The sequence below is a fragment of the Phyllobates terribilis genome, unplaced genomic scaffold, assembly GCF_046119375.1.
Source record: "Phyllobates terribilis strain yellow unplaced genomic scaffold, ASM4611937v1 Scaffold_10__3_contigs__length_209671492, whole genome shotgun sequence".
Classification (NCBI taxonomy): Eukaryota; Metazoa; Chordata; class Amphibia; order Anura; family Dendrobatidae; genus Phyllobates; species Phyllobates terribilis.
This window is the reverse complement of record NW_027362770.1, coordinates 189415038-189438186: the sequence shown is the minus strand read 5'-3', so window position 1 is coordinate 189438186 and position 23149 is coordinate 189415038. Positions and strand designations below refer to the sequence as shown.

The 23149-nt window shown below is 47.4% G+C and overlaps 2 protein-coding genes across 2 annotated transcripts in view; one reads left to right on the top strand and one right to left on the bottom strand.

The window, feature by feature from the left end:
• Window positions 1–23149, top strand: part of LOC141164804 (uncharacterized) — a 366676-nt gene that overhangs the window by 309626 nt on the left and 33901 nt on the right. The gene's annotated exons all lie outside the window — the stretch shown is intronic.
• Window positions 18040–23018, bottom strand: LOC141164802 (E3 ubiquitin/ISG15 ligase TRIM25-like). The gene has a single exon (XM_073650370.1). The coding sequence runs from the start codon at window positions 22866–22868 to the stop codon at window positions 21138–21140; it is 1731 nt and encodes a 576-aa protein (XP_073506471.1). The 5' UTR covers window positions 22869–23018; the 3' UTR covers window positions 18040–21137.

Sequence of the window (23149 nt, the reverse complement as noted above, 5' to 3'; positions counted from 1 at the left end):
GAAAACACATAAAGATGGTTACGGCGTGTCCGCAACCGGGTGCAGTCTCTGAAGAAAGCAAGGTGTCCATTTCACCAACACAGGGAGACGTAACCAGGTAGGGGTCTGTTCTACCCCGAGTCCTTGACAGTCTTTAGTCCATCCTGGGTTACGCTCCAACTATATACAAGGATTCCCGGTAAATCCACCAAGGATTCCTAAAAACAACTAGAAATACAAAATTACACACAAGCAACTATAGACAGGTAAACATTATAAAATAGCTTAAACATTTAGATCCTCCAACGTGCGGGTAACTGGCCTCTAGTGGCCCTAGTGGACCTACGGAGCTGACTGTCTGGCCCTGAACTACAGGGTGTAGGAGCTGTCAAGGGTAAACTGGGCAGCTGTCTACCGGCTCTTTGTCTCACTAGGGGTACGGCAGGCTCACTATAAGCAGAGGGTTGATTCTCCTGTTCTACTTGTGTGGAGTCTTCTGCCTCCTGGACCGGCTGTTCTTCCAGCTCTACCCGTTGCTCCGTAGGTTCTTGGGATGATGGTTGGAGGAAGGTGAGTACGGGTACCACAACTGCACCATTGACTTGAGTCCAAGACCGAGGGAAGTCCCCGAGCACGGTACTAACCATATCTTCCCTTTCTCCCACGGGTCGATGGTCTTCTTGTTCCTCTTCAGGGTTCCTCAGTTGTTCGGGACACTTCTTCAGGTGGTCCCGGGATACAATGGCTGTGGTTTCCCCTCCGTCTTTACTGATGGTACAGACCTTCGGGTTCTCGTGGCTTGAGGGCAGTACGGTGTACGGGTCCTTCTCCCACTGGTCATCCAACTTGTGGAGCCGTCTTTTCCTCTTCAAGACCTGCTCTCCGGGTACCAGGGGAACAGCGGGAGCATACTGGTTGTAAGTCTTCTCTTGTCTTTCCCTAGCCTGACAGAGACTTCGCTCCACGCTCTCCTGTACTCTCCGGTACTGCTGCTGCCTCTCTGTGTCCCAGTCTGTTTCTGGTGAAGTGTCCTCAGGTGTCAGGACTCCCATTTCCAGGTCAACAGGTAACTTACCAGGTCTCGCCCTCATTAGGTAAGCCGGGGTACAGTTGGTGGAACCTACCGGGATGTGGTTGTATAGGTCCACCAGATCGGGCAACTTCTCAGGCCACAGACTGCGTTCTTCCAGGGGCAATGTTTTTAGAAGATCCATTACCACCTGGTTCATTTTTTCACAAAGTCCATTAGTTTGCGGATGGTAGGGTGTCGTCCTTATCTTCCGGCAGCCATACAGATTGCAGAATTCCTGGAAGACCTCCGCTTCAAAGGCAGGTCCCTGGTCCGTCAGCACTTGGTCCGGGTACCCGTGTGGACGGCAGAAGTGCTGCTGGAAGGCCCTAGCTGCTGTTTGAGCCGTTAAGTCCTTGACGGGGACGACAACCAAGAACCGGGAGTAATGATCCACGATGGTTAACGCGTAGACGTAGCCACTTCTGCTTGGGGTCAGTTTTACATGATCCAAGGCTACCAGTTCCAACGGTTGCCGGGTGACGATGGACTGCAGGGGAGTCTTCTGGCTGGCCCGGTCCTTCCTTCTCAGATTGCACGGGCCACAGTCTCTGCACCACTTCTCGATGGTTCCCCTCATGCCTACCCAGTGGAACCGCTCGCGCAGCAGGAACTCCAGCTTTTTCCACCCGAAGTGTCCAGCTCCGTCGTGGTATGCCTCCATCACCATGGCTGCGTCTCTTCGGGGCACCACTACTTGCCAGAGTAGTTCATGCGTCCGGGAGTTGACCATTCTGCGGCACAACTTCCCCTTGTAAAGGAATAGTCGACTCTTCTCCGCCCATAGTTGTTTGGCTTCCTCCGGAGCGTCTGGTTCAAGGCGAGCCTCCGGCCGAGTCAGCATCTCCTTCACCAGTCGGACGGCAGGGTCGCTGTCTTGCGTTTCCGCCCAGTTGTAGTGGGGTAAGGGGTTCAACGTAGCAGCCTGCTTACCCCTTACCCGGTGGGAATACTGGATAGTCCCATGACGGTGGAACGCAGGGAGTTCAACTTCTTCCAGTCCCTCCGGATCTTCTCCTTCGTCCGGCAAGTTGGGCATCCTGGACAGGGCGTCCGCGTTAGTATTGGAGCGTCCTGCCCGGTATTTGATTGTGAACTCGTAGTTGGACAGACGGGCCATCCACCTCTGCTCCAGGGCACCGAGTCTTGCCGTGTCCAGGTGTGTCAACGGGTTGTTATCCGTGTATATGGTGAACCGGGAAGAAGCGAGGTAATGCCTAAAGCGCTCGGTGACTGCCCATACCACGGCCAGGAACTCTAGCTTAAATGAGCTGTAATTTTCGGGGTTCCTTTCGGTGGGTCGCAGTTTTCGGCTGGCATAGGAGATTACTCGTTCTCTCCCCTGCTGAATCTGGGACAGTACGGCTCCTAGCCCGATGTTACTGGCGTCGGTGTAGAGGATGAAGGGCTGGCTATAGTCCGGGTACGCCAAGATTTCATCCCCCGTGAGGGCCATCTTCAGCTGGCGGAAGGACTCTTCTTCTAGCTTTTCCCATTTGAAGGGCGGCTTCTGGTTCTTGGCCTTCCGGGACTGGCCTATCAGGAGGTCCTGCATAGGTGCTGCCTTTTTGGTGAAACCGGGAATAAACCTTCGGTAGTAGCCTACCAACCCTAGGAACTGCCGCACTTCTTTTACGCTGGAGGGGCTTGGCCATCCCTTAATTGCGGTGATCTTATCGGGGTCGGGAGCCACTCCGTCAGCGCTCACCACGTGTCCCAGGTATTGCACCTTTGGTTTCAGGAGGTGACACTTGGAGGGTTTCACCTTTAGGCCGTAACTCGCCAGAGCTTCGAACACCTCCGCCAGGTGTTTCAGGTGGTCCTCATAAGTTTTGGAGTATACGATGACATCGTCCAGGTACAACAGGACCGTCTCGAAGTTTCTGTGGCCCAGACAGCACTCCATTAATCGTTGGAAGGTTCCTGGGGCGTTGCAGAGTCCGAACGGCATGCAGGTGAACTCGCTAAGTCCCATCGGGGTGGTGAATGCGGTCTTCTCCCGGTCCGCCTCTGCTACAGGAACCTGCCAGTACCCGCTAGTGAGATCCAAGGTAGAGAAGAAGTTAGCAGATCTTAAAGCAGCCAATGACTCCTCTATCCTTGGTAAGGGGTACGCATCCTTGTGTGTGATACGGTTGATTTTCCGGTAATCTACACACATCCTCATGGTGTTGTCTTTCTTTTTGACTAAAACTAGTGGGGCTGCCCAGGGGCTACAGCTATCCCGGATTACCCCAGCCTCCTTCATGTCTCTAAGCATCCCCTTGGCGTGTTGGTAATGTGCAGGGGGTACGGGTCGATACCTCTCTTTTATGGGAGGATGATCTCCCGTGGGGATGCGGTGTTCTACCCCCTTGACTCGCCCGAAGTCTAACGGGTGTTTACTAAACACTCTCTCATACTCTTGAACCACCCGATAGACTCCTTGTTTCTGATGTGAGGGAGTGGAGTCAGTACCCAGATGTAGTTGCTGACACCAGTCCTCCACGTCTTTCTTAGAGCCGTTACCTTTCTCCGGGTGAGATGGAGGCAAGGGTTCCACAGATTGTATAGAATTTTGATTAGTGGTATATAATTTGGCTAGCGTGGCATACCGGGGCAGGTACACTTCCCTCTCCCCGATATTTATTATGCGAACGGGCACCCTCCCATGGCGTACATTGACCACCCCCCGTGCTGTCAAAATGGTGGGCCTACTGTCTGAGTAAACTGGTTCTACCATTGCCTGGTAATCTCTACCTCTCAGACCAATAGCTGCCCGGCACCAAATCATCATTTCACTTTTTGGGGGCATGGCAATAGGAAAAGGGTCACACATTCTTACGCTACCAATCTCACCGCCGGAGAGTTCCACTTGTTGCCGTTGCATCAGTGCCCGGATCTCTTTCTGGAGCACCCGCTGCTCGCCGGAGCTGGCGTTCTTGGCAACCTGCTGTAAAAGGAAAATCACCTCTGCAAGACAATTTTCAATTACGTTAGTTCCTAGAGTTATTTTTGGGTGACTCTCATGTTTATCAATATCTACAATGATCAGTCCCTGTGCGGCCAGTTCGACTCTACCGATTTTGAGGGTCACCTCTTTAAATCCGATCTGTGGCACGGGCTGGCCATTGCTGGCGATGATACTCAAGTCGTCGTCAGGGTAGCGGGTAATATCCGAGTCATTCCAGTACTGCTTGAAGAGCACATACGGGATGGTGGTGACCTGTGACCCGGTATCCAGTAGGGCACTCATGGGAATGCCATCCAGTACCACAGGCAAGACTGGACGTCCTCCCACATATCTGTCGCGCCAGTTCGATGGGCCTGGTGATCTTTTTCCTGGGGGTTGGCCCTCTACCCCAGGTTGTGCCCGTTTAAAGAACAGTACCTTTCCATATGTCCGGGTTGATTGCAGCGGCGGCAGATGGGTCGTCCGTCCTCGCTGTATCGGTCACTGGGTCTTCCTCTGGCCGGTGGGGTCCTCCTTGGTCGACGCCACGGGATGTCCTCCGGTCCGGATGCCAGCTGGATCTTCCCTGGGGTGGAAACCTGTAAAGACTGCACAGTTCGGGTTAGCGCAGCAACGCTCTTAACTAGCTCTTGGACCTGATGGTGTAGGTCTGGAGCCGGGTCATTGTCCAAAGCCTGCGCATGAGCTCCCACAGGCCCTGTCGACAAGGGCGCCGCCTCCTGGTGGTAAGTGATAGCTGGGCGCCTGTGGGTCACAACGCCACCCGGTGCTGGTTCTCGGAGCACCCGGATAGCTCTATCCTTGAACTGTGCAAAGTCCAGATGGGGATCCTGTAAGGCCATTGCCCGCAACTGGGTTCGGTGGGCATTGCAATATAAACCCTCTATAAATTGTTCAGTCAACAGCCTGTCCTCTTTTCCCACCCCATCAGGGTCGGTCTGCTTTATGGACCTCAGGGCCTCTTGTAGGTTTAGTGCATAGTCCCTTATACTCTCATGCGCTCGCTGCTTGCACCCGTAGAATCTAAGCTTGATCTCGGCTGAGGTGCGGGTATCGAAGGTGTCCCTCAGCCGGGTTAGTATCTCTGCGACAGTCCTCCTCCCAGGTGGCCAAGATTTTACTTCTCTTTTGGCTGCCCCGGTTAGTTGGGCCACCAGGATGCTCACTTTTTGCTCTTCTGTGAGGGGGTACACCTGGAAGAGGCTATCCAGCTTTTCTCTAAAGTCATGCAGGGTATGTGACTCCCCTGAGTACTGGGGTAGCCAAGCTGCTCCCGGGATATAGGGCATGGTGAAGGGCATAACTGCAGCAGCGGTAGCGCTGGCGGGGGTTGAGGCAGTGAAGCTCTCCTCCGTATCCGACATCTTCCTCCCCCCTAGTGGACCGTGGCCTACCTTGCGATGATCCTCTTCCGTAGGCCGCGGCTCCGCAGTGGATCGTCAGGGTTGAGGACCTTCCGTCGCGCTCCTGTGACGTCGGCGTCTGCTGGGCTCCTTCCAGGACCTTACGCAACGTCCGGACGTGAGGCGGGGCTTCAGTTCTCGCGCGCTTTCAGAGTCCACGCCCCTCTTCTTCCCGCGCGGCGTCCTCAAGATGGCGTCCAATGGCGGGAAAACTCCACGGATGGCGGGAAGAAGGTCGAAGATGGCGCCGGATGGCGGGAAAACTTCGCGGATGGCGGGAAGAAGGTAGAAGATGGCGCCGGATGGCGGGAAACCTCCACGGATAGCGGGAATCTTCACCACTGGTAAGTTTGAACAGTCTTTGCTTTTCAGGCACGCAGTACCCGGTGGTTGCGGGCACGAAATCCTGCCGACTACGCCAAAGTTGACGCGCCCCTGGGCCTGTGTCGCGCTGCGCTGCGCATGCGGGAGCTTACCCGGAGCCGGATCTGTGGAGGGTTGTAGTCTCGTGGCGGTGACCCGGTCCGTGCCCAGGGAGTCAAACTAGACGGCAGTCCATTAGTAGTAAATGGTTGATGACTACGCCACCCGTTGAGTGCAGCCAGGGGGGCTGCTGCTGCAGGGCAGACCGCTGAGGCCGATGGTGGGATTGTGCAGCGTGATAGTATAACCCCCAACGGGAGGGGTATGGCCTCAGGGCAGCCGACGTGGATGATGGGGGTAGCAGGAACCACTCAGAGACGGTACGGTGTAGTTCAGGGTCTTTACTGGTAACAACAAAAGACCCTCCCGGAGTACTTGCTAGCGGATGGGGCCTGGTCAGTCCTTGAGCAGATGGGATCTCCCCTGGCCAGGCGTAGTCGTAGGCCTCCCAAACTGACTGTACTCTTCTGGCTACCTTGCTAGGAGCTGATGTAAGTAGCCCACGTCCCTGAGTGTACCGTGTGGTGCTCACCCGTATGGCCGGTGACTCGGGGCCTTCTAATGGCTTCCGCTCCACGATGGCGGTGCTGGTCCCACGCGTGTGACCGTGCCTTCGGGCTTCTGGGCCAGAGGACCTGAAATCCCCTGCCTGACGGATTCTGCTGCTGGGCAGGAATTAGTCCCCACAGCCTCGGACTCCGGGTCCGGTAAAAAGTCTTCTTAGTCAGGGCGAACTCTGCAGCTGCCAGCCCCTGACTCCTTGTAACTGCTGTTTCTTCCTATGCTGTCTCTACTTCTTCTCTTCTTCTACTCTCCTTGTCTGACTCTCCCTGCCTCAGCCCCGGGTTTATACAGGGGAAGTTCTTCCCCTCCCAAGACTGGGCAGGAGGTGTGGCATGCACAGGATCCCTGACCAAAGGACCTCCCACCTGCTCTCAGACATAACATTACGTTACTGTGGCAACCAGACCCCTGGGGTGTCACAATACAGTAATCTTCTTCAAGTGTCTGCTTCTTCTTCTCTTTGATATATACCTACTGTACATCCGGGTACATCATACCCAGGAAAAACCACTGACAGAAAGGCCATATTAATTAAAAATAATACATTTTTATTCATATTCAATTAAAACCATGAAGTGCCACACATAAACAAATGCACAAAAACAAACAGAGTTGTGCAAAGAGGATTACCCAAATAATTAAAGGCAATGGTAGTAAAACAGTCAGTATGCATTCATTCATTGCATCAAATTTTAAAGTCATATTCATACAAGGTAATGGCTGCCAGCACAACTTGCTAGTAATAATATATCATGTAAGCCCATATCAATTTAGACAATAAATTTTAGCACAAACCATATCTCAGTCTGACTTACCCATATTGCTGGAAAACCACCACTAGCCGCCCCGACGCGTGTTTCGCACACACCAAAAGTGCTTTCTCAAGGGGAGTGTGTTATAATACCGTACATACCCTGCATTTATACCAGTATCACTTCACCAGGAGCCAGTTACGTCAGGGCATGCGGAACTCATTTCCGGATCATAGATGCAATTAGTTCTGGTGTTTACCAAAGCCGCGTGTCTGCGAGGAAAATCTCCTTGTGACGTCATTGACACATGACGGTAGTAAAAATAAGCCTTTGCCAATGCAGTGACCAAGGTGAGGTACACATGCGCAGAATCGGCGCCATATTGTTGAAGCAAAACTGGACATAATTAGTGTTGAGCGAGCACTAAAATGCTCGGATGCTCGAAGCTCAGGCCGAGCTCACCGTGATACTCGGGTGCTCAACCCGAGCAATGAGCCCAATGTTAGTCTATGGGAGACCCGAGCATTTTTGCGGCGGCACCCCCGGCAGTCTGTAGAAAGCCTAAAAAGTGCCCAAAACGATAGTGACAGTGCTCAAAAGACATGGGGACAGCATGGGGATCACCCCAGGAAGCATTTCTGACCCCCAGGTCACTGCTGTCAACAACGTGGTCAGAGGTATTAAGCCACTTTTACAGGCTCACAATAAAACGTTCAAAAACTAAACTGAAATGGTTTTCCTGTGAAATATGTTAAGGAACTTCTTTTCCAGGGTAAAGACTTGTGTATAAGGTAAAATAAATAACCAAAAACAAAAATATTCCTCCACACCTTGGGCTATGTTCACAAGTAGAATTTTTTATGCGTTTTTGCACTTTTGTATTGCTTTCAACCGTGACAAATGCATTCACCTCGAAATGTTATTTTAACATTTTACAACCTTATCTGGCCATGTGCTGTGTGACACATGAATACAGTGCTGAAAAGACATGGGAACAGCATGGGGAAGACCCCTGTAAGCATCTCTGACACCCAGGTCACTGCCTAAAAGTGTGCCCATCAGAAGTGATCCTTGCCGCATCAGAAGATGCTGACTTGCAACTATCCCCGTGCAAGTCCTTGTCCAAGGGCAGTGTTCAATTGTACCTCCCCCATTCCTTGCAATGCAAGCGCAAGTATGCAGCCTGCCACCCACCCACCCCCAGGCTGCAATACCGTACTGCTAGCTTGCACTTGAAATGGGGCCTTTTAGTTTGGAGGAGGCCGAAGCTGGCCACTTCCTCGGTAGCGAGGTATCCGTACTCAGTCCCCAGCCGCCCGGTGGCCGGGTGTCCACACACGGTCCCCAGCCACCTGGGGGCGGCCGGGTATCCATAAACGGTCCCCAGCCGCCCCTATTTCTCCTGGGAACTTCCCCCACACTTTTCTTAGCCTGGCCTGCTTTAGGGCAGCATTGGACGAGCCCACCAGAGAACCAGACTCCTCCGGTGGGCCCTGGCTTCTCCATCAGGGGAGTTGAGAGTGCCAAGGTGAGGAGCATGATGATGATGATAGAAGTTAGCGTCTGCTTTGTTTTCTTGGAATGCAAGCGCATGTATGCAGTAGCGGCTAGGCCTGAGGTGGTCAGCATTTTGGTGCATATCCTACCTCCTCCGAGGATTGCTAGATGTTTTCCTGCTACTATCCCAGTTCTATGACTCCCATTAAAACAAAGCTTCAGGTGATGAATGATGGATGAGGTGGTGGCAAAGGAGAAACAGGGACCATTCACATCAATATCAGGCCAGTGAACCACACGTCTTGTAGGATATGTTTCTGTACCAAAAGGAGCGGTTCGGCTACACAGTTATAGGGCATGCAGTGAGTGCAATGCCTACCAAAAATTTTGAGGCACTCCAATGCCCCTTGGAAGTGACATAGAGGTCAGAGGGCCTTAATTAAACAGTTTTTTCCATTTATAGCAACTGGGTCGGTCTCCTGTGCTCTGTTGGCCTAAGCAGTGAATGGAAGGCTTTCCAAAAATTATGAGGAACTGCAATGCCCCTTGAAACAGACGTGGATTACAGCATACTAAAAACCTTCTACCCATTATTGGGGAGTGGGTCTCCCTTAGTGTTCGCCTATGCATTGAAAAGCAAAAGCTGACTAAAATTAGGAGGAAATGCAATGCCCTTGGAAAAATGGTGGAGGTCGCAGTGGAATAAAAAGACAATATCAATGCCCCTTGGAAAAGTGGTGGAGGTCGCATTAGCTTAACAAGATGGTTTTAATGCCCCTTGGAAGAGACGTGGAGGTTGCAGTAGCTTAACAAGATGGTTTTAATGCCCCTTGAAAGAGAAGTGGAGGTCGCAGTAGCTTAACAAGACGGTTTTAATGCCCCTTGGAAAAGTGGTGGAGGTCGCAGTAGCTTAACAAGACGGTTTTAATGCCCCTTGGAAGAGACGTGGAGGTCGCAGTAACTTAACAAGACTGTTTTAATGCCCCTTGGAAAAGTGGTGGAGGTCGCAGTAGCTTAACAAGACGGTTTTAATGCCCTTTGGAAAAGTCGTGGAGGTCGCAGTAGCTTAACAAGACAGTTTTAATGCCCCTTGGAAGAATGGTGGAGGTCGCAGTGGAATAAAAAGACAATATCAATGCCCCTTGGAAAAGTGGTGGAGGTCGCAGTAGCTTAACAAGACGGTTTTAATGCCCCTTACAAGAGCCATGCAGTACAGCATATTAAAAACATTAGTCCTATTATTGGGGAGTGGTTCTCCCATAGTCTTTGCCTATGCCTTCCAAGCAAAAGCTGCCAAAAATTAGGACGGAGGAACTTGCAATGCTGGCAACACGGACCACGGTCACCCTGGTGGTATAGTGATGGTGGAGACTGAGGATAAGGAGAAGAGCAAAAAACAGCCGAAATGAGGAAGCATATACCCATGTGTGGGTGTGAAGCGGTGCATGGGAATACACCTCCCGAAATAACACAGTGGATTTGACTTTATGTTACTCTGCTGTCATTTGGTGGTGATGAGAAGTCTGGCCCAATCCAGCCCTTGTTCATTTTGATAAGGGTCAGCTTGTCAGCATTGTCAGTTGACAGGTGAGTGCGCTTATCAGTTATAATTCCCCCAGCGGCACTAAAAACACGCTCCGATAACACGCTAGCGGCAGGGCAGGCCAGGACCTCCAAGGCATACAGAGCGAGTTCATTCCAAGTGTCCAGCTTGGATACCCAATAATTAATAGGCACAGAGGAATCACGGAGGACGCTGGTACGGTCGGCAAGGTACTCCCTCACCATCTTTTGAAACTTTCCACTCCTTGTGAGAGTACCCCGCGCCTCAGGGCCTGTAAGCTGGGCGGGTTTCAGAAAACTGCCCCAGAATGTTGACAGTGTTCCCCTGCCTCTGCTGGATTGGAGTTGCGTCTCTCTCGCCTGTACGCCTTGGTTGGTCAACGAACTGTGACCTCTGCTGGCGCGTTCAGATGGGAATTTTTTTTAACAGTTCTGCAGCAAGGGCCTTCTGGTACTGCGACATTTTTGTAGACCTCTCCACCTCAGGAAAAAGAGAGTGAAAGTTCTCCTTGTAGCGGGGGTCTAAAAGTGTCACCAACCAGTAACGACTGTCACCCAACATTTTGACAACGCAAGGGTCACGGTTAAGGCAGCGTAACATAAAGTCAGCTATGCGTGCCAGACTGGTAATGGGCAAGACTTCCGTGTCCTCACAAAGATGACGACTGACCATGCTCTCCTCCTCCTCCTCCTCCCCTCTGTCCTCAGGCCACCCACGCTGAACCAACTGTATGACAGTTGTACAGGTACTAACGTCTACAGCGCATGATACCAGCTCCTGTTCTTCCTCCTCCCCCTCCTCTCCCTCATTGTCCCCCAATGCACATTGGGATGAGATGAGGCTGGGCTGTATGTAATCGCCCATTACGGTTTCTTGTTCCATCTCATCATACTCTGGCTGCAATGCCTCCTCTTTAATTCTCTGCAGAAAGCGTTGCAAAAGACAGACAAGTGGGATGCTGACGCTAATGATGGCGTCATTGCCACTCACCATCTTGGTGGACTCCTGAAAGTTTGTCAGGATGGTACATAGGTCAGACATCCAGGTCCACTCCTGAGGTCTTATGTGTGGAGTCTGACCTGAATATCGACGGCCTTGTTGCAGCTGGTACTCCACAACTGCTTTCTTCTGCTCACAAATCCTTTGCAACATGTGGAGGGTAGAGTTCCAATGTGTGGGGACATCACACAGCAGTCGGTGTGCCGGAAGCTGCAAACGCTGCTGCAACACAGCAAGGGCGGCAGAAGCTGTAGCCGACTTCCGAAAATGAGCTGACAGGCGGCGTACTTTGACGAGCAGATCTGGCAACTCGGGGTACGATTTAAGAAACCGCTGAACCACGAGGTTAAGCACATGAGCCAGGCATGGTACGTGTGTGATCTCGCCTCGCCTCAGAGCCGCCACCAGGTTACGGCCATTGTCACACACGACCATGCCTGGATGTAGGTTCAGCGGTCTCAGCCACAGATCTGCCTGCTCTTTCACAGCTGTCCACAACTCACAAGCAGTGTGAGGCTTATCACCTAAGCTTATGAGTTTCAGCACAGCCTGTTGTCGCTTGGCTGTGGCAGTACTGCAGTGCTTCCAGCTTGTAACTGATGTGGTGATATCTGAGATGGAAGCTGAACATAAGGAGGAGAAGGAGGATGATGCGCAGGAGCTTTACACTGTGGGGGCAACTCTGACTGACATAGGGCCCGCAATCCTCGGTGTGGGGAGGATGTGTTCCGTCCCAAGGTCCGACTGGGTCCCGGCTTCCACTATGTTTACCCAGTGTGCCGTTAGGGAGATGTACCATCCCTGGCCACAAGCACTTGTCCACGTGTCCATTGTCAGGTGGACTCTCCCAGTAACGGCGTTGTTGAGGGAACGGCAGATGTTTAGGGACACGTGCTTGTGTAGTGCGGGGATGGCACACCGGGCAAAATAGTGTCGGCTGGGGACCGAGCACCGAGGGACGGCCACCACCATCAGGTTGCGGAAGGATTCCATCTCCACCAGCCTAAAAGGCAGCATTTCCAACGCAAGCAGTCGTGAAATGTGCGAATTTAGGACTGTGGCCTGTGGGGCGTTGGCTGCGAATTTGCGCTTTCGCTCAAAGCTCTGGGATATGGACAATTGAATGCTGTGGTGGGACGTGGACGTGGATGCTGTTTCTTGAGAAACTGCCATAACAAGTGAAGACTGAGAGGAGGGGGCATCTTTGCATGCAGTATGGACAGGGGATTGCCTTGCACGCACAACAGGGGGTTCTATTACACACACAACAGCGGAAGAAGCAGTGGTGACACCCGCTGACACTGGTCGTGGACCCTGGGGTTCGCCCCACAAAGTCGGGTGCTTTGCTGCCATGTGCCTAATCATGCTGGTGGTGGTCAGGCTGGTAGTTTTGTCACCCCTGCTGATGCTGGCATGGCAGGTGGTACAAATGGCCTTTTTGGGGTTATCAGCAGAGTCTTTAAGAAAAATTCCAGACTCTGGAAGACCTACTGGTTGTATTGGCAACATCCCTCGTGTTGGTGCTACGGGAAACTGTTGACCGCCTTCTGTGTGTGGCCACCACACTGCTTCTTCCTGCCTGTTGGGGTACTCTGCCTCCCTCCCCCTGTGTGCTGCTGGCCTCGCTCTGCATGTCCTCCTGCCACGTTGGGTCAGTTACTAGATCATCCACCACCTCCTCCTCTTCCAGTTGCGCACCACGATCCTCCTCCTCACTTCGTGGCAATTGTGTCTCGTCATCGTCCACCTCTTGTGACAAATTGCCAGCGTCGACTTCCTGTGGCCGTGGCTGTTCAAATATTTGGGCATCACTACATGGGATCCCCTCTTCCACCACTTCAAGCGGAGCAGGCGAGGGGCACAAATATGGAAATGGACCAGTGAACAGCTCTTCAGAGTGTCCAAGTATGGGATCAGTTGCTGTCTGACGACACTCGGCATGGTGGGAGGAAGGAGCATCAGGGTGAGGAGGAGTATGCGGTCGAGACTCACGGCTACTAAAACTTGACCGTGTGGAAGACAGACCGGAGGTGGTGGTGCCCAGGTAACTGGAAGTATTATCTGCTATCCAATTAATAACCTGTTCACACTGATCAGTTCACAATACTGGTGTTGTAGTGTGCTTCCCTAGTAATTCGGTCAAGAAGTGGAAGCGAGAAGATGTGGCTGTTGGTTGTGGCACATTTTCACCTTGGCCACGGCCCCGTCCTCTACACGCACCATCACCAGAACGTCCAGTTCCATATCCCTTGCCACGCGCCTTGCTCATTGTAAATGAAGTAAAATAGCTTACACTCGCACTATCAATGGAAAAAGGGTAATGAAAAGGAGATTAAAACCGTGGAAGAGGAAAACCACAGTTCTATTTCTCTGGCCTACACCAGACTCTTTTAAACAGATATATTGGTGTCTGACCAGTCAGGGAGACACTATTACAGTTTTTTTTTACGGCAAAAAATGGCAAAAGCAGGATAATACAGAGATTTGACCCGTGGAACTGCAAAACCACAGTTCTTTTTCTCTGGCCTACACCAGACTCTTTTAAACAGATATATTGGTGTCTGACCAGTCAGGGAGACACTATTACAGTTTTTTTTACGGCAAAAAATGCCAAAAGCAGGATAATACAGAGATTTGACCCGTGGAACTGCAAAACCACAGTTCTATTTCTCTGGCCCACACCAGACTCTTTTAAACAGATAAATTGGTGTCTGACCAGTCAGGGAGACACTATTACAGTTCTTTTTACGGCAAAAAATGCCAAAAGCAGGATAATACAGAGATTTGACCTGTGGAACTGAAAAACCACAGTTCTATTTCTCTGGCCCACACCAGACTCTTTTAAACAGATATATTGGTGTCTGACCAGTCAGGGAGACACTCTTTTTTTTGGGAAGGTTAATAAGATGCGTATTTGTACAGTCTGACTGAGGGAAAAAAAAATACAGGATTTAGATGAAAAAAAAGGATTTTTCCTGGCCCCTGAGACCTGGAGCTAAGTCCAGCAATTTGACCAACAGGAGCACACAGGACTGTAATGCAGTGTTGGTTCGTATAACCTGTGCGTCTCCTATACAGCCTGCCTGCCTGATATCTGGGATGAATATTAGTCCTGAGAAGGACTGTTTGTTTGATTTTGCAGGCTTTAGAGACCCTACACTACCTATTTCGCACTATATATCTCTCCTTAACTCAGCAGCACTCTCCTTACACTGTCTGATCCGGAGCGACTGTGTCCAAGATGGCGGCGCCCGGTTTTAAATACTCGAGGTGACGCTGTGCGGCCAGCCAATCACTGTAATGCCCACAAACAACATGGCTACGGCATTCCAGTGACTGGCTGGCAATCCCTGCATGTTCATTGGCTCTGTAAAGAGCGCCAAACGTGCAGGGCGGAGACCCGAGCTCCCGCCCGAGTAACCCGGAAATGCTCGGTGCTCGCCGAACATCCCGAGTAGTGAGATGCTCGGGCAAGTAACGAGCAGTGTCGACCATGCTCGCTCAACACTAGACATAATATGACCATGCCTGTCACCTGGGGAATCCTGTGTAGGTATTCCAGGGGAAAGCCACCATTTTCATGAAGTATAAAGGGGGCGGCCATACTATACAACATACAGAAAGGAGAGTTTCAATACCATTATCTATATGTATATATATTACAAACATATAGCCCGAATTATTCCCACAGGTTCGGGAACAGGACAGAACCAAAGGTAATACTGAATTTATATTTAATCAAAAATGCGACATGTCTTAAAGCTGATGTACACTAACCCATTTAAAAGACAAGCCACACAAATGATGAAAATCAGAAGATATCGGCGCACAGAAAGTTCACACAGTCTCAGAGAAGGTCACATCATCAAGAATAATAAGGAAAGAACATAGTCATACTGGGAATCACCAATCTTATCCCCTAAAAGTACAATAAAGGCATTAATTCACCATCAGTACAGCCCCATACTACGACTGACATAATACAATCAATTCCATGTCAATTTCAATTGACATATTGAAAAATACATATGATATCCAGATGATGTTCTTCGTCTAGTTGGTATTCTTTATCTAATCGATTGTGTTCATTAGTAGATGGTTCTCAAGCATCCCCAAAACAATGTCCGTATCCGTATGTCATTTCCAACACATCTGCTCCTAAAGCCCGATGGATGCCCCCAAAAGGTGATATCAAATGTAATTATGCCGGAGTCCTTTGCTATAAGTTAAATAGACATAAATTAAAAACACACATAAAAGCAAAATAAAACAAAAGATTAAAAATGCAAGAAACACCTATAAGATGAAGCAAAGCTAATTTTTTCATTAAGTCCATTTGGGGACATACACTGTGTTCCAAATTATTATGCAAATAATATTTTCTCAGATTTTCCCAAATTACCTATATGAATTGCAGTCATTGTAATTTTTCAGTCAAATAACTATTAGAGTACAATTGAAAGGTTTTTGTATAAGCTGCCTATGATAACAGGATATTTTTTTAAAAATAAAAAACTCAAACTGCACTCAAAATGCATGTTCCAAATTATTATGCACAGCAGAGTTTTCAACCTTTTCATTTTAATAAAGAACAAAAAAATGGTTATTTCTGAAATTATAAGCATTAGCAGGTTATTACAAACTGAAATCAAACAGTTTTCAACTCAAAACTTTATTCTAGGTGATGTTACATTTGCACATAGGACCCCTTGTTGGAAAGGAGCTTCTGAACTCTCTCGTCCATTGAATTTGTCAGGTTTTGGATGGTTTCTGCTTCAATTGTTTTGCATGAGGACAGAATACCCTCCCAGAGCTGTTGCTTAGATGTGAACTGCCTCCCGCCATCATAGACACTCCTTTTGATGATGCTCCAGAGGTTCTGAATGGGGTTGAGGTCAGGGGAGTATGGCTGCCACACCATAAGTTTGTCCCCTTTTATGCCCATATCAGCCAGAGATGCAGATGTGTTATGTGCAGCATGAGAAGGGGCATTATCATGCATGAAATGATCTCGATGGTCCAGATGGATGGAGTGGAGGATGGCTGGTTGATGGACACCCCATGCAAACACGGCTACGGCGCTAACAAGGAGGAGGTGGAGTAATGTTTTGGGCTGGAATCATGGGGAGAGAGATTGTCAGCCCTTTTAGGATCCCTGAAGAGGTAAAGATGAACTGCATAATGTATGTTGAGTTTCTCAAACAGCACTTCCTTCCATGGTTCAAGAAGAAGAACCGTGCATTCCGCAGCAAGATCATTTCATGCATGATAATGCCCCGTCTCATGCTGCACATAACACATCTGCATCTCTGGCTGCTATGGGCATAAAAGGGGACAAACTTATGGTGTGGCAGCCATACTCCCCTGACCTCAACCCCATTGAGAACCTCTGGAGCATCATCAAAAGGAGTGTCTATGATGGCGGGAGGCAGTTCACATCTAAGCAACAGCTCTGGGAGGGTATTCTGTCCTCATGCAAAACAATTGAAGCAGAAACCATCCAAAACCTGACAAATTCAATGGACGAGAGAGTTCAGAAGCTCCTTTCCAACAAGGGGTCCTATGTGCAAATGTAACATCACCTAGAATAAAGTTTTGAGTTGAAAACTGTTTGATTTCAGTTTGTAATAACCTGCTAATGCTTATAATTTCAAAAATGACCATTTTTTTGTTCTTTATTAAAATGAAAAGGTTGAAAACTCTGCTGTGCATAATAATTTGGAACATGCATTTTGAGTGCAGTTTGAGTTTTTTATTTTTAAAAAAATATACTGTTATCATAGGCAGCTTATACAAAAACCTTTCAATTGTACTCTAATAGTTATTTGACTGAAAAATTACAATGACTGCAATTCATATAGGTAATTTGGGAAAATCTGAGAAAATATTATTTGCATAATAATTTGGAACACAGTGTAGTTCCCAGGTCAAAGATCCACCATGACTCTAATTGTGACAAGGTCTTCCAGTCATCACCACCTCTAATGCCACGGTGAACTGTATCAATACCCCTCTCCTAAAAACCTTGTGGATCAGAGTTATGATGGAGCTTAAAGTGTTTGGGTATAGTTTTTAAAGCTGAAAGATCGTCCATCTCCCCTGCCGCAATGACGTCCCTCACATGCTCCCTTGTTCTAATACGCAGCTCCCTAGATGTAAGCCCGACATATATCTTGGAGCATGGGCATACGGCTGCTGGTCGTATGCAACGACCTTCCCTCGGGATGCCAACTGTTGATACCTTGCAGCTAGTGGCCTGTGCATTTCTCCAGCCCTGGTAATAGCTCGCTTCCTTCTCTCTTCCACCAGCCTAGGCCCCGCAATCAGATCACTAGTTGCTGGTTCCTGTATTTCCTGTGTGCAGTATGCAAAAACCGCAGCAGTGAAGGCTGCGGCCTGGATTCAGGCTTTGGTGGTTCGGGAAAAGGCGTCTGGTTCTAGACCACAAGCTACTGTCACCTCAGCTGTTGCGCCAACTTGGTGTGGCTCCGATATTCCTCCGGTCGCTCCCTCGGGAGTCTCACGGGATTCTGCCATCTTTGTTGCCTTGTTGCCCACTGAGCATGTTACACTATTTGGCTTACTAATACAATCCAGAAAAATTTTTGAATGCTTTTTGGAGTGTTGTATATCAAAGAAATGTACCACAGAACACGTAATACTCTATGGATGAGCAATATAACACCCCAAAAATGTTGACAACTTGTTTTGAGGGTTATATACCAATGAAATGTGCCCAAAAACATGTAATACTGTATAGATGATCAATATAATACTGATAAGTTTATTTATATATTATATATAAAAATATATATATTTATGACTGGTATCATGAAAAGTGATGTAAAAAGATGTAACAAACAGCTGGGAATTACACAGTATTGTTATCAAAGTATTGTAGTTTTATACCGCTTTGTAATCAGGTTTGTCTTTTAGAAGTTTGTCTTGTCTCTCTCCCTGTAGCTCAGCTCTAATGTCTGTAACCCCTCCCTTCTTCCTCAGATAGTGTATGTCATACGTATTGCTAGTTCATCTCAATGCATTTATGGTTAAAATCGTCTTATTACCCACTGCAGTTGTGCATAATACAAGAATTCATCATGAGAATAAAACTTCTGGAATCTTTATATGTGCCTCTGCAGTCGAGTTAAGCTATCTGATGAAATCTCTTCTTGTGAGTACTGGTCAATACAAACATAGAAACGGTGTCACAGAAGCCCCACACTCGCAGCCTAGTTACTGAGTCAGAATATTACCCAGATCTAAGTTTTAATTCACGCCACAAATTTTTCTATGGCCGGTATTTTTTGGTGAAAAAGGTGGAAACCTACGTCAGCACATTGGAGATCAAATTCGGGCAGTGGGGGTAATAGTAGACAATGCTGCCAATGTTACCTTCCTACATCTCTATGACACATTTGTGTGGGTTGGGGGATGTAAGATGAGGGCCTACCTGCTTTATCTGTCTTCTTAGGGCAGCAAAATACCTCTTTTCAGCTCTGGATAAAAAAGAATCCCAAATAATTGATCTTATCTGTCCGTAGAAGGCCGACACTCAGAACGAATTAAGTTACCAGCAAAAGAATTAAAAAATCTAAAGTTTCAAAAGTTAGTTTTACCAGAACATATTAAACATCTCATGGAAGATTTTACAGAATAATGAAATGAAGGTGGAAACATATTTTAACACTTAAATTGGCAAAATCCTGCCTATATAGTAAAGCTATAAAATCATTAGAAATTGAACAAAAAGAAGAATTAAATATAAGAAAAAAATCTAAGATTACGATCAAGTTCCGTCATTTATTTTATTAAGTTCTGGTGCAGTCTACAGATCGTATGGGAACTGCTCCAGCATCACACTGACACAGATCAAACATCCATAAAACTTTTTTTTCATATATTGTATCACCACAATGTTCTTTTGCTTTCACCATCAATGTAACACCAATGATGTTCATATTTTTCCGTAGAACATATACAGAATATTGGCTAAACATTTTCTCGGAGGTGATCATCTGAGCTGATGGGCATGGGAACAACAGTGACACCTTCTGGAAAGATCTTATTAATACAGCCACATCCAGAATCTAGATAAAGTATAATCTAAACAATCATAAAAACCTTCTGGACTCTCAGGATTTTGTACTTTGGCTCTTGCAAAATTAAAGAGCAAAAAACACCACAACTACTGATTACAGTTTATTTCATATGTTTGCTCTCCCATTTAATTACCATTTTTTAGATCATTTTGTTTCTATCCTAACGTTTATCATCTTGAACCCATATTTTAAAGTTGTTCTCATTAATTTTAGTAATCAATTATTTTTCATATATGTATAATTATAACCTCTGCTTGTGAACATAGTAAAATAAGCAGTCACAATGCACTTTGATTTTTTTGTTCTTTTTTTATATAAATATTATAATATTCTTACCACATCCTCTACATTATAAATTAGTGTTGGGCTGTGCATCGTGTCTATTTAGTTTCCCACAGTCAGGACCAGGTCCTTATTGGCTCCCGTCTATATGAGGCCTGCTGGCACATAGATGAGATACTAGACTAGGGACCATTCTGGTTGGGTCACCTTGTCGTGGTGGGATGACTTTTATGCTCCTTTGATCAAAATAGTGTCCACTGTTGGGCAGTGCATCTTGTCTATTTAGCTTCCCACAGTCAGATCTGGGTCCTGCTCGGCATCAGTCTATTTTGAGGCCTGCTGGCACATAAATGAGATACTAGACTAGGGACCATCCTGGTTGGGTCACCTTGTCGTGGTGGGATTACTTTTAAGCTCCTTTGATCAAAATAGTGTCCACTAAGTACCCTATGTTTTTACATGTATTACTACAATTTATTTACTTACTGCAGGGCATCTATTAATTTTTTTTTCTAAGTTTAGTTTTTTCAAATGACTGGTATTTATTTATTGTGCTGATTTTTATTTTATGACTGTTATATGGCACATAAGCCATAGCTATAGGAGTCTGGCAGCAGCTCTCTCATAGGGGACATAGGAGAACTTGGTCCAGCCAAACATCCCAGTGTAAGGGGGTCTCAGGAGAGATAAATGCCATCCAAAAAATAATTTGTCTGACAGCTATGTATTGTACATGGGAGTTTAACTGATAGCAGCTAAGAGGGGGATCAGAGTGTGGAGTGAAACATCCAAATCATAGGTAGGAACAGATTACACAATCAATATATTGGGAGGAAAGCGCACACAAGATAGCCTGATAAGGGGTCTTCAAATACGGAAAAAAAAGTTTTTTTTTAAGGTATAAAAAACCTACACATAATTGGAACTGATGCATCTGTAAAGGTCTAAATGATTATTTTAATCACATTATTTAAATGAGGAACGCTGTAAAAGAACATTGTAAATTGTTGATCTTTACATTCTCTCGCCTCCCAAGAAATGGATTTAAAAAAGTAATGAAAAAGTGGAATGTATTTTAAAATCACACTAGAGAAAATACTAGTAAAAATCCAACAGCCCTCGGATAAAAAATAAAATCAAGATAAAGTTATGACTCCGAATTTGGCAGCATCTGGGTCTCCTGATGAAGCTGTCATGACTGCGATACGCATGAGGACTCCACATCCACCATCATGGAGGTGGATGTGGAGTCACTTAGATGTGACTAATATTGATCATTTTGTGATATTTCTTGGGATTCTCTAAAATATAAAGCAATTTTGAACACATAGTCTTATATTTTGTGTTGTCGTTACTTTTTTTTTTTTGATCCATTGTAAATGAATATTGCAGCCCGAAACCTAATGAAAATTAAGGAAACCATTAACATATGTAACATTTCTTACACGTCAAAGGTGTCTATAACTCTTACTAGACAACCTGGAGAAAACAGCTATTGCCTCTCCCCCAACAGCGCCCAAATGGCTGAAGGTTCCTCCAATCAGACTGCTTCATTTCTGAATCTCTGGGTGGATTTTTTTTCTATGTTGATGGTTCCACACAGATGCGTCGCCCCCTGATATCTTTAAACATCCTCCAAATATATAAAATGCAGCATGAAGGGGTTCGGTGAAGGCGGCAGTGAAGTTGTGTAAGTGTCTGATGGGGTCACACAACTCATAATAGGACAACTTCCCGGCCTCATAATCCAGATATATCCTGAACCTATCACTGGAGATCTGGTGAGGTAAAGGAAATGTCTTACCATAATATCTGACTGAACATTGATTATTATACCCCACCCCTCCACACAAACACCAGGACTTGTTATTATCTCCAAGGAATGACTGAGGCCCACACCTGTCTATACTGGGGTAACACATCCCCACCCTCCAACACCGTGATCTACTGATCTCCACATCCCAGTAATGTTGACCTGAGAAAAATGCCTTAGTGCTCATCACCTGAGAATAAGACTGGAATCTCTCTGCTGTCTCTGGACAATTTTGTGTTATCAGGGTCCAAGTTGCAGTTTTCAGGTCGTCTGATATAAGAATACTACTATCAGCTGTGTGTACATCCAGTAATATGTCTGCAGGACGTTCCAGGACGTCTGCTATCATATTAACATCTCTTATGATAGCAGATAATGTGTGTGATATGTGTGAGATCAGCTCTGCACCCCGATCACCTCCATCATGTCCTCCTGTGCCCTCATCACCTCCATCATGTCCTCCTGTGCCCTTATCACCTCCATCATGTCCTCCTGTGTCCTCATCACCTCCATCATGTCCCCCTGTGTCCTCATCACCTCTCTCCTCCTCAGGATCACACAAGTCCTCTACGTTTGGTTCCTGTAAGACAGTCAGTGGATCAGTCATGTTACACAGCTCCTCAATGTGCCTCATCCTCCTGGACAGCTGGTCCTTCTTTGTTTCCAGCTTCTGGATCAGAGCAGAGAATGACAGTGACTCCCGCTCTTCTCGCCAGGAGATCTCACTCAGGACCTTCTTCTCCAGGTCGTCCAGCCGTCTCCTGATGTCTATAAACAGGGCAGTGACTCTCTCAGCTTCTTCAGATGCTTTTTCTTCAGCTTTTCTCCAGTGCTCCTCCAGATTCTGGACCTTTTCCTCCGTCTCTTCTCTTTTTGTGATCAGATACTGGAGAACATTTCTTAGTTTCTCCTTCTTCTTCTCAGAGGCTTTATGCACAGGATACAACTTATGTCCCCGATGTTCTCCAACCAGACAGCAGGACACACAGATACAAGCAGCGTCCTCGGTGCAGTAATATTCCAGGATCTTCTTATGGACAGAACATTTCTTGGTCTCCAGGGAAGTGCTGGGATCAGTGAGGACGTGTTCTGGTCCTTTACTGTGAACTCTCAGGTGATTATCACACAGAGAAGCATCGCATAGCAGACAGGATTTAACAGCAGGTACAGGAGAGTCCACACAGTAAGTGCAGCAGATCCCGGTGATCTCCTCCTTTTGACGTGGCTGAGAAGACAGGAAGTTCTCCAATACTTTACACAGAGTTATGTTCCTCTTCAGTACAGGCCGGTCCAGAAAATCGTCTCTACATTCAGGACAGGAATAAACTCCAGACTCGTCCTGTGTATTCAGGAACTGACCAATACAGTCATGGCAGAAGTTGTGTCCACATCTCAGGGTTACAGGATCTGTATAAAGGCTCAGACAGATAGAACATTCCAGATCATTTCTTAGACCAGCAGACGCCATCGCTGAAGGCAGAAGGAAGAAATGAAAGTAGAATTTTCTAGCTGACACTTAGTGGGTGTGATCCACTTTTACCAGAAAGGGAGCGGCTGAACTTGAAAAGTCTGGTTTATCTATAGGCTTAGTGACACCAAAGATCTCAGAAAATACCTTATTGCGTCGCTGCCTCCAATAGGTGGCGCTAGAGTTCTAGTCCTTTTCCTTTCTGAAGAGATAATTTGCACTGTCAATATTGTGGCACCCCAGGAGTCCGGTTGCCACATTGGCATTGCCTCCCTCACAGG